The sequence below is a fragment of the Dasypus novemcinctus genome, chromosome 17, assembly GCF_030445035.2.
Source record: "Dasypus novemcinctus isolate mDasNov1 chromosome 17, mDasNov1.1.hap2, whole genome shotgun sequence".
NCBI lineage: Eukaryota > Metazoa > Chordata > Mammalia > Cingulata > Dasypodidae > Dasypus > Dasypus novemcinctus.
In genome coordinates, this window is record NC_080689.1 from 3,938,071 (window position 1) to 3,955,088 (window position 17,018).

A 17,018-nucleotide genomic window follows, 5' to 3' on the forward strand; every position below is an offset into this window, starting at 1 on the left:
TTCTTTTGAGGGATAAAGAGACCCACGGGTTCTATGGTCATGGCAGAAGGGGTTCACTGCCATGACAGATGGCCCTTCTTTGGAGCTGGTGTTTCTGCGTGATGGAAATGGACTCAGAGGGGATCTCTTTTCACAAGACTTGCATGCTACTTTATTGGAATTGTAGTTGGTGCTGAGTTTAAGATATATGTAGGGGATTTGAATCTCTGGACTGATAATATGACACCCAGGCCCAGAGCCTCAACAGACTTCAGCTCCTACACTTTGACTTATTGGACTTACTCCACTCAGCTAACATGGAGTTGAAGAAGGTCAACCACCACAACATGGAGCCTAGAGTGTCTACAACTAGAAGCGGGAAGAGTGCATCCAGTACCCATGTGGAATCTAAGCCCTCACTTGACATAGGTGTGCAATGGACACAACCAATCCAATGTCCACAGAGGAAATGTGAAATGGGTGTGGGAACGGTAGCCATGGGGGCTGCTGGGTGTGGGGAACGGGAGGAAGAGATGAGATGTGGAGGCGTTTTCGGGACGTGGAGTTGTCCTGGATAGTGCTTCACGGACAATTACGGGACACTGTAGATCCCCCCAGGGCCCACTGGATGGAACGTGAGAGAGTCTGGGCTATGATGTGGACCATTGACTATGGGGTGCAGTGATGCTCAGAGATGAACTTACCAGGTGCAATGGATGTATCACGATGAAGGGAGAGAGTGTTGCTGTGGGGGGAGTGGGGAGCGGGGGCGGTGGGGTTGAATGGGACCTCATATATTTTTTTTAATGTAATTAAAAAATAATAATAATAAATAAATATTTAAAAAAAAGATAAAAAAAAAAAGAATACAAGCAGACACAGAACACACAGCGAATGGACTCAGAGAGCAGACAACTGGGGGAGTGCGGACAGGAAAGGGGAGAGAAATAAATAAATAAATCTTTTTAAAAAATGCATAAGATTATTATTCATAAAGAAAAATAATAGAGAAATGAGCCATAATTCTGCCGTTTGCTGCTGGTGTTTTTGCTTAGACGGCAGGAGGGTAGCTCTAGTCAGTTGTAAAAGGGCCTCAGGGGCACGGGATGCAGACCCTGCCAAGTCGTGGGCTTCACAGACCCTCACCCCATCCCCCAATGCTTCCACCATGGAGGCAGAGATCTGAGGCCAGGTGCCAAGATCTCACCGCGAGCAGGCCCCTGCGAAGTGGACGTGGTTACTGTGGTCATTCACACATACTTCTCGCAGTCTGTCCATGGCTGACCCTCTCTTTGGTCTCCTCCATCAGCAGGCAGTCAAGTACGGGCCTCGCCATAGATGGAGCTCCTTAAGTCTCAACCTCAAATTACCAGGCTGACTGGCATAAGCATAGGCCACAATAAAAAGTTTACTGCTTTCGCTTCTTAGTATCCCCCGTGTATGTATTTTGTGGACCTTACTAGGAGGAAAGGTTGCCGGACCATGGCACAATGTGGGCATGACTATTTTTTGGGGGGGGGGGGGGGGTGCCTACAACCATGTAATACTTTGGCTGTATTAGTCAGCCAAAGGAGTACTGATACCAGAACTCTGTTGGCTTTTATAATGGGTATTTATTTGGGGTAGAAGCTTACAGTTAGCAGGCCCTAAGAGTCCAACTCAAGGTACCATAAGAGGTACTTTCTCATCCAAAGTCTGTTGCCACATATTGATACAAGATGGCGGGCGATGTCTGTGAGGGTTCAGCCTTCCTTCTTCCTCTTAAGGCTCTGTGGGCCCAGCTTCTTCCAATTTCAGCTGTAACCTGGCATAAGGCTCGTCACTCTCCCTGGAGCTTGTTTCTTTCTGGGCCCAGCTGCTCTCGTCTCTCAGCAAGGTCAGCTGTAGACCATCCGGCTCATCTCTCTTCCTGGGGCCACGTCTATGGAGCACTCTCTCTTCTTGAGTATCTGCTTCTGTGTGTCTACTTCCATGTGAGAAGTGTTTTAAACCCAAGGGGCTGGGACTCAATGCTGAGGCTCACTCTAATGACATGGTTGAATCAGAGCCCTAATCTTAATTTAATCCGATGTTTTAGCTGAATCTAATACAATCAAAGGGTATCACATCCAGAGGAACAGATCTGTTTACAAACATAATCTATATTTCTCATTGGAATTCATAAATAACATCAAATTGCTACACACCCCAAGTCCACCTATCATGCATAATGATCACCTGCTCTGTGTGCAAGTGTGAGGTGTGAGGGGAGAGGACCCCAGTTCATGGTCACCCCAGGGTAACTACAACAGTTGCCAATTAGAAAAGGTGCCTGGGATAATGGTTAAAGCATTCTACAGCTGTCTACCATATGTCTGTGCTTCCTGTGTGCCCTTCCCAACGTACCTTAATCTCGTCTCCCTTCTTTTTAATTGCACATGCTTTAAGGCTAAAAACCACACCTGCTGGAATCCTCGTAACTTGTTTCTCCTTCCACATGGCACACAAATACTAAGATGATCAGAATCCACCTATCCCATACACGATTCTCCCTGAGCAGAAACCTCAGGGACTTAAGTCTGGGGCCTGTCTCCCTTCCCCATCATCCTTAAGCTCTGGGCTGGTTAGAGGCAGAGCAGGTTCCTCAGGACATACACAGAACCGCAGGGTCGCCAGGCCACACAAATGAAATTTCTTTAGAGCGAGGGTTTTCTTTTTATAACTCTGTCATAAGTTAAAATAAAAGATATAAAAAATTAGAAAAAATGTAAGTAAACACTTACTGTTATTGGTACATCTTTTGTTCCTGAATTCAATAAATGAAGATTTAAAACTTTTGGCAGATCTGTCAAAATTGAGGAAAAGTGTGCTTTAAAATAGCAAGTTAAAATTTTATCTTAATAGATACCATATTGAATCTATTTGAAGATGTGAAATGGAAGATAACCACTTTAATAAGAAGAAACAGTTAGTTACTCATTTAGATGTTGGGTAAGAGCTGCCCCCTCCTAAACAATCAACCCAAACCAAACAACCCCCCCCCATTAAATTCCCAAGTTTTTCAGGGAAAAAAGACCTTTTTGTTGGTATTTTACTTTTCTAGCAAAGCATAATGAAAGAGGTTAATAATGCCACTGTGAAATTTTTATAGTAAAATCAAATTTAACTTTAAAAATAGGATTTTCAAACCTGAATAAATTTTAGTTATCTATGTCCAAATAAACCCCAAATGACAGATATTCCTACATTTCCTTAAATCTCTATCTTGCTGTTTTCAATTAAAAAATCTGTGAACACCTGGGACAAATTCTTAACATTGTGTTATCATAATGCAACTAATCCACACCTAAACAAACAACTACAAGTAAATCTTTTGATTTACCTTTATTTTACTACTTTAAAAAAAAACGTTCTGCATAACTGAATAACTGAGGAACTGGACTGAGAAACTCAAAACTACTTCAGCCTTGATCTTCCATTAGAAGGCTTCGCTTGAGCTGTCTCATGACCTTGTTTTCCTACCTGGTAAGCAAGACTCTCAGAGAACTGGAGATATATTTGTAAAGGCCAAGTTCCCCAAAGCAAATTTCTACAAAATCATGCAACTTACTGAGAAATAACTTTTAAAGCTGAATTTCAAAGTAGCTAAAATAGAGCCACTCAGCACTGAGTGCAAGGATTTTTTACCTTGTGTTCGTAGTGTACCAAAATCTAACATTTCAGTTGAGGAATAAATTCCAGGAGCTTGGGGGAAAAAAGAAAAGTAAACAATTATATTTTGCTTCGCCGAAGTAAAATATACTGAAAAAAAAAAAAGGCAATTATTTCTGTTTTCCACTAACCTGTTGTAACTTCAACCTCAACAGGAAGAATGATAAACTCTTCGCTGTCTGAAGCATTAGTCTTTATTCTTATGAAGGCTGTGTGATTATCTGCTTCTCTAGACGAAAAACTGGCTCTCATCACTCCCTTGGTTTCATAAGGTGGAATTTCCTGACAATAAACACAGTCTTTGTAATGCTGCAAACTCTCATATTTTACTGAATTTGTGAATTGAAATGTTTGTTATTTTCTGTACCTACTAAGGAAAAAAATTATGTATCTTCGTTTAAATAGATATATCCTACTGGTTGTAACATGCACACTTATTTTGGAGAATGTTAAAATATAAAAATATGTGTATATTAAAATTGATGAAATATAATTTATAAAGTGAGAAAAGTACAGAAAACAGATCGTCAGTTGCAAAATCATCATGAGAAGACAGAATTCATCTATAAAATCTGCTCTTTAATGTGCCGGTAGTGCCTGGGTATTTAATTCAGTCCTGAAATCCTCTACCTAGTAGAAATGTCTTAGACTCTGCTTGCCTTTCATTTAAACCCTAACAAGGGAATGCAGCGTTTCCCAGATGAAGCCAGCCAGCTGCATTCTGTGAGGCTCTCTGCATGTATGCAGAGCAAACATTTTCAGCATGTAATAAAGAGAACACTCACACAGACCTCAGAAAAAAGACTCACTGAAATGTTTTTTGTGTTGTCTTTTCTGGGTTTTAGAACATCTGGCTTCCTTGGGGTCATCAGAATTTCTCTGCATATGCCTTTCTGGCATATTTTAAGAAATCCCTGTTCTGTAACTTCATTTACCTCTCTGTATCCTGTAGCCTCAAACCAGGAAGCAGGTGACTGGAACCCTCCAGGGATCCGCAGAGATGGGCTACCTCTTTCCCCATGAATAGGGAGCTGACTCAGGCTCTAGGGTTTTTCATGCCCCCAAATGGGCTGGAGTAAGACCAAAGGCCAGTTGAATATTCCCCCTCCTTCCGGGTTTGTAGGAATGAAAACTACTAAATCTGTTTTGTAGCTACTGGGAGTACTAAAGCATTATGTCACTCATGCTCCATTACTGTTCTCAACTATTCAGAATCTTCTACATCTTGGGAACTAACAAAAGTGTAACATAAATTTATGTCTAAATGTTCAAAGCAACATCCTGAAGGGAAAAAAAAGGTCAAGTCCACATCACTTTCCTGGTTGAGACTGCTCAAGAGACAGAATCAAGGGACTTATGTGTGTAATGGAGCAATTAATAGAGAGACTTTTACCCTCCTAACTTATCTGTAGTGGTAAAGTCAGTGTTTCTTTTCTCCAATTACAGATGAATAGTGATATGAACGGCCTTGGTTCAAGAACTTCATTTACCATACCTGTCTTTCCCCTCCTTCAAAGTATTAAAAAATAACAAAACAAATAAAACCTCTCAGATGGCAAGAAATCACTGCCACAATTTCCTTGAATATTCAACAATATTGAAGGTGGATGCTTATCTGTAACACAGATCACCTAAGAATTTAAAGATTTCTAAGGTGCCTGACTTGGTTCCTCTGCAAGTATCACCTTCTCTATTAACAACAAATCTGAATATTCAAGTCTCTACCTTCAAAATTAGGACAGATCCTTTCCAGTTCTGTCATTGTTGTTAATCTTAGTGTAAAGCACACTATATACAATTAGCTCCAGAGCAACTCAAGCAATACACTTCTGAGAAAGAACAGCTGAAATCTCTTCCTTTCCAGATAGTAGGTTCAAGCTTCTGCCACTTTTACTCACTACTCTTTCCAAAAATTACTCCTTATACATTTCTCTCACTCCCCCATGACATTTTCAAAAAAATACTTGATGCAAATTTAACATTAAGACCATAGTTAAAGGAGGTAAGGGGTTAAGTAATTGAGCGCACTCACCCACAGCTTCCTGGTTCCTCCCTGCTGGCCCGTGGGAAGTTCGAGGTGCAGATCTCCTCCACTGGAGTACATTTCCACGACCTGTGACAAGAGAGGACCTGAGGACTTAGCTCCACGCCACAGCCTGAATGCAAGTGGCCACCACTACACAGAAACCGACTCGGCACCCTGACCGCTTACCAGATAGAAGCATAGGATAATTACCGTGTCCCCACATGGGCAAACAGTGGTTGTATTTTTAACTAAAATAAAGTAACTCTGAAATATCAAACTTAGAAACAGTGCAATGGTTTCAGGCATTGGATTTTAGAAAACCCATCCACAGGACCTTTCTTCTTCTTTTTTCCAAATGAAGTAATTTATGAAAATTATCAAGTATTAGAAATACAAGTGCTTCTTTATTCACATATTATAACAAGATCTAGAAGCAGGTCTAATAACTTAATTTTGAAATAGTAATGAGTATTAAGTATTATTCTGAGATACACGCAACAATTATAATACAGTATGAAAATATCTGGTTTCTACTGGTGGCAAAATCACAGTACTGCTAATCTCCATGGGGTTGGTTCCCACACCCAAGATTTTTTAAAAATGGCTTTATTGAGGTGTAATTGGTATATAATGAACTACATATATTTCATGTATGTCACTATACAACCTGATTAGTTTTGACATATGCTGATAGGTATGAAACCATCACCACAATTAAGATAACTATATATTCATTACCCTTATAAGTTTCCTCATTGCCCCTTTGCAATCCATCTGTCCCTCTCTACTGCCTCCCATTCTCAGGCAACCACTGATCTTTCTCTAACACTACATTTTGTATCTTCCAGAGTTTATATAAATAGAATCATACATAATATACTCTTTTTTTGGACTTCTTTCACATTGTAATTATCTTCAGATCATCCATGTTGCTGTTCATGTCAACAGTTCACTCTTGTTCTATTTTATGGATATATCACCATTTCCATCCATTCCCTGATTGAAGAACATTTGGGTTGTTTATAATTTTTGGCTATTATAAGCTGCTCTATATATTGTGTATAAGTCTTTGTGTAGGAATCTGAGTTCGTTTCTCTTGAGTGAACACCTAGGAACAGAATGGATCAAATGGCAGAGGAGACTTTCTTCTAGGGCAGGTAACCTTGGTTCTTAAAAGGAAGTAATATATATAATTAAATGCAAGTTTAGAGAGAAGTAAGAGAATGGATGGACAACTTTCACTTGCTTTATCACAAAGGTCCTTCAGGAACAAATAAAAAAGGACAAGGCAGGAACAATGGCAATACTTCATCTAACATAAGTTTAAAGGGTTTTTGTTTTGGTGTGTATGCCGTCACTGAAGTAATGCATTTAGCAAAGACTGGTGAGCTAAGGGTTTGAGTATTACTGCTTGCCTTCTGATTTCTTACACTGCTCTTCCATATTACCCATGCATTAATATTACTGACACCTTAACCGATAGGGTAATTGTAGGATTCTTCCTGAACCAGAAAGCATCACATATTGTTTCATTTAATCTTTCAAGATAAAGGAAGGAAACAAGCATGACAATGCTTGGAAACAGAACATTAAAAGGTAACCTACTGATAAAAGGGGAAAAAATAAGGAAATGGGGACAGAAGAAGGCTAAAGTATACAACGGGAAGATTACATTAAAACTAAAGTAGGACACATTCCTGATTTGTAGTACTATTTGTCCTCATTTAAAATGCTTTAAAATCATTAAGGAAGCAAATCACAATACATACATAATATCGTGTATGTAGAAAATAATATCTCCACCAGATAAAATGTTTATTTCTTGTGCCACATGTGCACATGCAAATGAAAAGAAAAAAATTTGAAATGACAGACACCAAGATGGTACAAGTGGCATCTTTGAGGAATGGTTTCGGATTGGAGTTGCACTTTCTAACCTAACAGCCACCAGCCACAGATTGTTATTTAAATTTACATTAACTGAACTAAAAGAAAATTAGAAGTTGAACTCCTCAGTCACCCTAGCCACAATTTGCGGGCTCAACGGGCAACACGTGGTGAGTGGGGACTACACTGTACAGCACAGATACAGCACATTTTCATCATCACAGGAACCTCTACTGGACAGTGTCAGATTGGAAGGAAGGTCAAACAGACATTTGCTTCATGCATGTTTGAATTATTAACAGTTTTCTCAATGAGAACATATTCATGTTTTTGTGTTGTAAATGAACAAAGCAGATGCATCTTCTTATTTTATGTTTTCTGAAATTTGAAAAAGACTAACAACAGTGTAACATATTACAGGACACTCAGGTTAATTGTGCCTTCAAGGTAATCTATATTAGTTCTAAGAAGGCAAATTAGGTTTTCCATTTGCTCTGCTATGTGCTGGTGAAAAATCCATTGTGGTAAATCTTTTTGAACAAAATGTTATAACTGGAAAATAACTTTATAACTGGAAAATAACTAAAGAATAAAAGAAAAAAGTAGTATTGAATTCAAAGAGGTAACTCTGGATGAGAGTTTGAGAGTTTCAAAGGCTGAGGAGAAAAGAAATAAACTGTAAGGCTACTTACAACTGCAGATTGACCAACATCTGCCAAGTCCTAAACCCTTCCCTGTTCCCATGCAGGAAGCAAGGTTTGCAAGCTGTGGTCGTGACAACCAGAGAGAGAGAGACGGACAGACAGACAGAGAGAGAGGGAGGGAGAGAGGACTGTGTACTCTAGGACTACGACTGTGCACTCTTTTCTTGTTTCTTAATAAACTCTTTACTTCTTTGCAAAAAAAACCAAACAAATAAATAAATAAATGAGCAAACAATGAAGAAAAGCGGAAAAATGTATGCATCCCTTTTTACTTATAAAATCTGGACATGAGCCATTTTCCACTAAAATGGAAAATTTATCTAGCTAAAGAAATTAAAATTTGGGCAGAGTATTCTCATTAGTCACTATCTTTTACGTCAGTCAAGTGTTGGTAAAAAACCTTTCTTGGTACTTTAACAAATAATTCCTACATTTTTCACTATTCAGGCTCTGAAAATTCCTTGTCTTCTTCATTTTCTTCCCTTTTATTGTTTGTGAACATTTCTACCAGGGAGTTCTGGGATGACAATTTTGGTTGCCGAAGCCCTGCAGCTGCTACAAGAGAGTGCCTCTCTTCCAAGCCACCGCACACCTGGCAGGATTGGTCCCCACTAATGCTGGGGGCCCAGAGGGCAGCTCCTCTGAACTACTCAGGAAAGCACCCAGATCTCCTTGCAGCACAGACAGCACACTCAGAGCTACGGGGCAGCACGGTGGAGACAGGGGGTGGGGATTTTAGGAACTCTGAAGGAGGGCGCCGGCCATGCTCACTGTGGAAGACACAAGGAGCTGGTGAAGAGGGGTTTGTTTGATATCTGCCAACAATTACAACCAGAAGATTAGGAAGGATAAGGAGCTGGATTTTTCTTTAATTAAAATATTTGTTTCCTTTTTATCCTGTATTACCCCTTCCTTGGATTGTAATATATATATACTGTCATCATCAAAAAGTTATTCTTAATAGAAGTAAGTCAGAACTCACATTGGGCCAGAAGGGACTTAGAAGCTAGAAAAGTGGCAGCCCTGTTCAGCACCTGAAAAATTCTTCTTAAATAGAGTTCCCTAAACTGCAACACCACAGAGGCCACATTCATTTTAACAATTGTTCCAAAATCAAATCCCAAATTCAGACTATGATAAGCTACAGCAAAAGCAATGCCCTTCTTGATTACCTCTATAAGACAGTGCCTTAAAAATCCCATTTATTTTAAATGGTCTTGAGAGTGAAACAAGCTGAGATCTCATGCAAACCGCCATTGACACACTCACCGGCAGAGGCTCCCTGTGATGGCTGTGTATGCTTACTTACAGGGGAGAAGCTGTTATTCCCAGGGACTCTGGCCGTGACACTCACCTGCAACGGTTCGCTGTGAGGGTTGTGTATGCTTATTATAGGGGAGAAGCTGCTATTCACGGGGACTCTGGCCCCGAGAAAGGGCCTCAGTCGATATGGATTTGGAACTCCAACACCAAATACCTGTTTCAAAGGAGAAAAGATGCAATTTGAGTTGTTTTTACAACTAACATTTTTATAGTTATAACTCTGATGAAGGGAGACTAGGGAATCTAATTTAGATGGAAACAATCTTAATCTCCTTTTTATAAAAACACACATGTAGGCTCTATACTTGATTTGGGAATGTATTTGATTTACTATACATATTTGCATTTGAAATGATTTTTACAACTTACTGGAAATTAAATGATAGCAATCCTTCCTGAAGTCACAGAATAGACAAAAGAAAAAAGTGCGGAACTGAAAGATGATCTTCCTGCTCTGGCTATGAGAAGATGGGACCTATGGGCCAGATAATCTCTCTAAAATGTGGAGTCTTCAGGGCAACACTCTGAAGCCGAGACAGCACGACCCAGTGTTGAAACGACAGACGCTGACTGAGTGCTCCGGCATGTGAGGTACAAGCACACATGGCAGTGAGCAGTTCAACAGCAAAGCAGAGAGATAATGTGTCTGCACTCTCAGGACTTACACGCTAGTGTGGAGGGGCAGACTTGCAACCAATAAAATGCACAAAAAGAAGTGTGATGTGATCCAGATGAACTGGCTGGAGTGAGGATGGGAATAACGTTTTACACAGAGTGGCCAAGGCAGTCTTCTCTGAAGAGGGGGAGTGAGCTGATGCCATCTGAGGGAGGAGAAGAGCCAGCACTGGGAGCGTGGTCAGGCAAAGGGCAGGAGTCAAGGGAGGCTGTGGCTTGCTCGCGCCTAGGAGTAAGAGCAGGAGCGTGGCGAAACGGAGCCGAGGTGGAGAGACACGGTAGCCAGACCCTCACACCCTTGTTGGCTTTGCTCAGTTTATATTTTACTCTTGGAGCTATAGAAGAGATAGGGTTTTACATAGGGACCTTGATTAGATCTGACTTATGTTCACAAAAGATCACTCTGGCTACAGGGGCTCTGGCCCCCAAAACATCAACTTCCAAATCTGTGGACCACCATTCAGTATAAAATGCTCAGTCTAAACTCTGACATTTTTTCTTTTTCTTTTTTAAAGATTTATTTTATTTATTTCTCCCCACCCTCTCACTGTTTGCATTTGCTATGTCTGTCTATCGTGTGTTAGCCTTCTTTTAGGAACTGAACCAGGACCTCCCATGTCAGAGGGACGTGCCTAATTGCTTGAGCCATCTCTGCTCCCTGCTTTACTGAGTCTCTCATTATGTTTCCTCCTTGTGTCTCTTGTGCTATCTTGTGTGTCAGCTCACCACACCAGGCTGTCGTGTCAGCTTGCTGTCTTGCTCGTCTTCTTTAGGAGACACTGGGAATTGAAACTGGGACCTCCCAGGTTGTAGATGGGAGCTCAATTGCTTGAGCCACATTTGCTTCCCTCCTTGAGTTTCTTAAGTGAGTTCTTACAAGGTTGTCATATGATAGGTCTGAGATGATGATTACATCTTATAAAATAAAGATTTTTATTCAGGTTCTTACCTGGTAAGTAAATACCCCATGATTAGATGTGTTAATAAATAAAGTGTTTTCTACATTTCCTACTACTCTTGCAAGAAAAACTACATCAAACGATGTATTTCCTCCTGGAAGAATTTTCTGAAAAAGAAAAACAAAAATAAAGTTAAATTGGTAGCACCGCCCCCCAAAATCAGATCATGCTGACCAAAATTTAAAAGAGCTAAATTCTCTAAAGCAAACATCTTAAAATAATTTCCATAAACTAGTTATTTTTTCCCCTACAGGTTTAAACTAATTTAAGTTTTTAAATTAGTCAAACCATTATGTAATGAAAAATAATAAAAAGATATCCTCATGTTGAATGTCTACAGTTATATATTTTTGTCAATTACCAGCTCAAACCCTGTACCACAGATGTTATCTTTGGACTCTGTTCATTCAACACTCACTAGGCTGGAATGAAGTGATTAATTATAGGCTTTTTGTCATCAGACAATCAAGCTGAAGTTGAGCTGAAGCTGCGATTTTCCTACAGATATACTATTCTATTATCTAGCAACTCTTTGTACTCTTCCAAGAACAAATAAGCCCAGGTCTTACACCCTGCCACCCATTCACACAGGACACACGAGGCATAAAATGTCCCAGCAATTTAAAATTAGGAAAGAGGGCAGGGGTGATAGCATTTGCAGAAACTCACTCCTGTTATCACATGCGCAGACTGAGATGTCACTGCTGTCAGCAAAATAAAATTTTATTACAAAAAGATAAGAGGGAAGCTCCATGAAGTTCAAGTGATTGAATTTTGTCTGTCATCAATAAAGCTGTACAATGCATTTTAATATATAAAGCCACCAATATTTTCAACCGCCTTGACTTAACTGACATTTATACCACCTTGACCAAGATAGATCATACTCTGGGCCTTAAACATTAACAAATTTAAAAGGATGGAAATTATATAAAGTAGGCTCTCCACCTGTAACAAACCTGAGTTGGAAATCAATTTAAAAAGTTATCTTTTGGAAAATCCCTACATAGTTGGAAATTAAAAAACATAGTTCTAAATAACACATAGATCGAAAGTATAGTAACAAGGGAAATTAGAACACACTTCGAAGAGACTGAAAATGAAATCACAACATATCAAAATTTGTGGACTACAGCAAAAGCAATATTCTGAGGTAGATGTACAGAGTTAAAGTATATTTAGGAAAGAAATGTCTCAAGTTAATAATCTATGTTTCCATTTTAAGAAACTAGGAAGAGAGTAAATTAAACCCAAAGCAAGCAAAGGAAGAAGATAATAGATAAGAACAGAAATTAATGAAATAGAAAGCAAACAAAAAAATAAAACCCAAGGCTTAAGTTTCAAAAAGGTCCATAAAACTGTAAAACCCTAGCCAGAATGGCCAAGAAAAGCAGAGAAGTAAAAACTATCAGGAGCAAAATGTGGACATTAATATCTTTTACACATTAAGAAGATAATAAAGGAATATTACAAACTGCTTTAAGTCCATAAACACAATAACTAGAATAAATGGACACATTCTTTTGAAGACAATCTGACAAGGCTCACTCAAAAAGAAACAGATAAAGTCCTGCTCATTTGTAAGAAGTATCTTCAATGATTCTGTATAGATGGGATCAAACAATTAAAGTGGGCCTTAAAGAGGAAATCTGGACACAGTCAGAGAAGCCACAGGAGGAGGGCATGAAGTAGACTGCCACGTGACAGACGACCGCATCTGCTGCAAGCTACCGATTTGCGCAGCATGCATGGCCTTGCCGACACTGTGACGTGGGCCGCTGGCCGTGAGACCACAAACGCTTGCTTAAGCCCACTGCATTTCACTCATCGTGCGGTACTTGCCATAGCACCTATATTAGTCAGCCAAAGGGGCGCTGATGCAAAACACCAAACCTGTTAAGATTTTATAAGAGGTGTTTATTTGGGGTAGGAGCTTACAGTTACCAGGCCATGAAGCATAAATTACTTCCCTCACCAAGGTCTATTTCCATGTGTTGGGGCAAGAAGGCTGCCGACGTCTACCTGGGTTCAGGCTTCCTGGGCTCATCTCTTCTGGGGCTTGCCCTTCTCTGGGCTCAGGGTTCCTCTCTTCCTGTGGCTTGCTTCTCTTTCCTCACCACCAAGCTCCTCTGTGTGCTTATGTTCTAGGGTTCCAGCTCAAGACTCCAACATCAAAACTCCAACTCTGTCCTTGCCATGCCTTTTATCTGAGTCCCACCCACCAAGGGGCGGGGACTCAACACCCTACTGACATGGCCCCATCAGAGCCCTAATAATTTAACCATGCCCGGGTACAGACCAGTTTACAATCATAATCCAACATCTACTTTTGGAATTCATCACTATATCAAATTGCTACAGCTCCCTTCTTCAACCTGTTTTCAATAAAGCAGTAATCCTTTAAAACATATTATCACTTCATTCTTCTGCTCAAAATCCTCCATGCTTTCCCATCTCGCTGCAGACCACAGTGAAGTCCTTGCTCCTGCCCTCACTCTGGCTCACTCTGGCCCCTCTGCACGCCCCTCCACACTGTCCTCTCTGCACACCAGGCCACTCCCCCGCTGCAATGCTCTTCCTCCAGATCATCCACTCCCCCGCCCCACCAAGCCGCTGCCACACGTCCCCTTCCCAGTACCCCCCTGACCACCCACCTAGACTGGACTGCCCTCCTCCCACACGAAGCCCTTGGCCTACTCTTCTGTTTCTCTGCTCACAGCATCTTAGCATCTCTTAAAAGATGTACTTGCTGTTTTGCTCACCTCCCCTCTGCTGGTGACACCACCCAGACCTCCCAGAGGGAAGCATTGTTACATGAAGGATCGCTGCTGGTGGCTGATGAAGACAAAGTGCCTGGTGCTGGGAGCACCTAGTTCAGAAACTTCAAATTGGTGGCCTTCAGCCTTATTTTGTTTGGTCCATATTGTCTGTGTTTCTAAAATGGAATTTATTTTCAGTGTGTAAAAATTGGGAGATACGTAAAAATTCTTATTTCTGACCCTTCTTGGAAAATCAGACCTGCACACATGCTTACGCCCCCACACGACAACCACTGGTTGGAGGCGAGGGGGAGCGTATCCCATTTGGCCTGCTTCTCTCCTTTGACACTATCTGGCCCCTGCAAGAATCTGTGTTTGCAACTCTTGGTCAAGTCGCTGTATTGTGACAGCAAAGTAAAAAAGTGAAAGCGTCAGCCTTTGAGAAGGCTGAGGCTTGAAGCGCTCAGCCACAACCATATGCTACTTGAATTAGCCAAGTAGGTCACAAGTTACAAATAAATTCTGCAAACTCTTTCCATTTTTAAATAACTTCACTACTTTGCCTTTTAACCCAACACATCTCTGCACACCACTCTGCCCGAAAGCGGAGTAAATACGTGTAAATACAGGCTACAGCGCATGCTGTGAGCTATTTCCTGAGCAGTGGTGTGCTGTGATACAAAGCCCTGGGCAGGCCAGGAGGACATCAAGACCCTCGCCGAGGCTCTGACCTGCTCGGCAAACCTGGACAACCTCTCACTCAGCTCTTCACCTGCACAGGGATGGCTCACCCTGGATCAGGATTCTAGGAGTTGAGTTGGGAACATCCGCAGATTTATAAAGAGTGTGGACATATCTTCCAGGTAACAGTATAAAAAATAACTTGAATTAACACATTAAGAAATAATATTTTATGTAATTATAAAAAACATGGAAAATACCTTTTAAGTAACAACAAAAAGTAATTTAAGAGAAACTCTTTAAAAATATTTTAGAGAAGAGATGTTTTCTGTAAGTTTTCTGTGAGTACCAGAAAAAGATTAAAATTTTCATTAACAAAAGTAATAAATTCTTTCTTTATAAAATACTTTTAAATTTAAAAAGATCTTAAACCAAAATTGTGTTTTTTTTACCTTTAGAAGTTGCCAGTTAACAACAACATGTTATGAAATAAATATCTTCATAATTGATACAAATCATAATATAGTAACCACCACCTCATATGCTTAGAAAAACCTTCTTAATTATTTAGACTTATCTTTTCAAAGGAGCTAGTAGAAACCTTGGGAAGATGAAATTAGGTTCTATTCATTTACTTCCCTCCCATATTTGCCATTTCATTAGTTATTTTGGAAGTCTATTTATCAAAGCTTAATGTATTCTTTCCAATGGAAAATTTACTTTAAAAGATCCAATTATTTCTTGAAAAGTTTTGTTCTTTCTTTAAAATAATAATAAGCACACATACTATCAACCAAAGTGATTTACAAGTAAGAATTCTGAGGATGTTTGAGAATCCTAAAATAGCTCCTAAGATTTCCTGCTCTAATAGCTGGGATTGTGACTATAACAAGACACCGCACGTGTGATTTTTACATTGCATGGCAAAAGAGATCCTGCAGATATAATTCAGGTTACTAATCAGTTGACTGGCAGTCAAAAGGGAGATTAATGTGGGCCTAATCTAATTACATGAGTTCTTTAAAAACAGTTTTCTCTAGCAGTTGCCAGAAGAGGGCATCAGAGGGATTTAGATTTGATGCACCTGCTGACTGGAGAATGGTGTGGCCCAGTGAGAGGGAATATGATGGCCTGCAGCAACCGAGACCCTGGCTGCCAGCCAGCAGGAAACGGACATCAGCCCTACAAACGCCAGGAAATGAAATCTACCGACAACATGAATGAGGTGTAAGTGGAGTTCTTGCCAGAGCCTCTGGTCAAGGACTCAGCTGGGCTAATGTCCTGATTTCATCCTACTGATACCCTAAGCAGAGAGCCCAGACAAGCAGTGCTGGACCTGGGACCTACAGAATCATATGCTTAAAATGGGTGAAGTTTTAAGCCATTAAATTTGTGGCTTAGGCAGCAGTACAAAACTATGCTAATACAATACAATGCGAAAGGCATTTCATAGGCAGCAGTACAAAACTATGCTAATACAATACAATGCAAAAGAACAGCATATTAGTAGGAGGAACAGAAAACAAATGGATATAAGAATGCTACACTTCTTGGAGTCCTTAAGGTCTCCCAGTTGCAAATGTGATTCTTATAAGCTCTTTCATGTTGCAAAAAACACTGAATGTTTAAAGTCAAACTAGTAATTCTTAAAAAGTGGGAGAAATCAGATTTTGATTACAGAAACATAAAATTTTTCATCAGTCAAAAAATCTAGACATTTCCATTTCACTCAACAGAAATGATTTATAGTGGAGAAACTTACCCTATTTTGAAAAAATGATGCATGAAAATGTGATGTAGTAGCAGATATTGATACTAAAGTAATAGTTTCTTCAGAACTAGGATTATGTAAGTAAACTTTTTCCATTTTTGGCATTCCAACTGGCCTGCAAAAACAAAAAGAAAATCGTCATTTCTTTAAAAAGATAATTTCTAGTTGTTGAATTATGAACCTTAAATTTAGACATCAAAATGATTAGACAGATGTGTGGCCAAACATATAAAAGATATTTATTAAGTTGGCTAACGTTTAAAATGACACCTAGAAAGACATTTAGCCCTTTGACAGATGTCTGCTGAGTGTGGACTACGTGTTGCAGGCTGGCAGGTACTGGCGATGGACGGCGGCAAGGCAGTCTCCCAGCTTGGAGGAGGCGCGGACGAGGCCTCACAGTTCCTCTTGCAGCACCACGCCGCCCTCGCTACCTGTGAATCAAGCCCTCTGCCCTCCAGGTTCCACTGATTCACACTCTTCAATTCAGGAGCAGAAACTCAGTAGCAAAGTTAGGAGAGGAGTCCTGCTTTATGAGTGCAGGCAATTCTTACCTCCACTTCA

At 40.2% G+C, this 17,018-nt stretch overlaps 1 protein-coding gene across 4 annotated transcripts in view; it reads right to left on the reverse strand.

The window, feature by feature from the left end:
- Window positions 1-17,018, reverse strand: part of TMEM131 (transmembrane protein 131) — a 245,049-nt gene that overhangs the window by 85,832 nt on the left and 142,199 nt on the right. For all 4 annotated transcript variants that reach the window (XM_071208711.1, XM_058278126.2, XM_071208710.1 and 1 more), the window contains exons 5-11: window positions 16,446-16,569; window positions 11,234-11,350; window positions 9,641-9,763; window positions 5,702-5,782; window positions 3,801-3,951; window positions 3,646-3,702; window positions 2,742-2,803 (exon numbers count right to left, since the gene is read on the reverse strand). In XM_071208711.1, coding sequence (XP_071064812.1) covers window positions 2,742-2,803; window positions 3,646-3,702; window positions 3,801-3,951; window positions 5,702-5,782; window positions 9,641-9,763; window positions 11,234-11,350; window positions 16,446-16,569 — 715 coding nt within the window. The remainder of the gene's footprint in view (window positions 1-2,741; window positions 2,804-3,645; window positions 3,703-3,800; window positions 3,952-5,701; window positions 5,783-9,640; window positions 9,764-11,233; window positions 11,351-16,445; window positions 16,570-17,018) is intronic.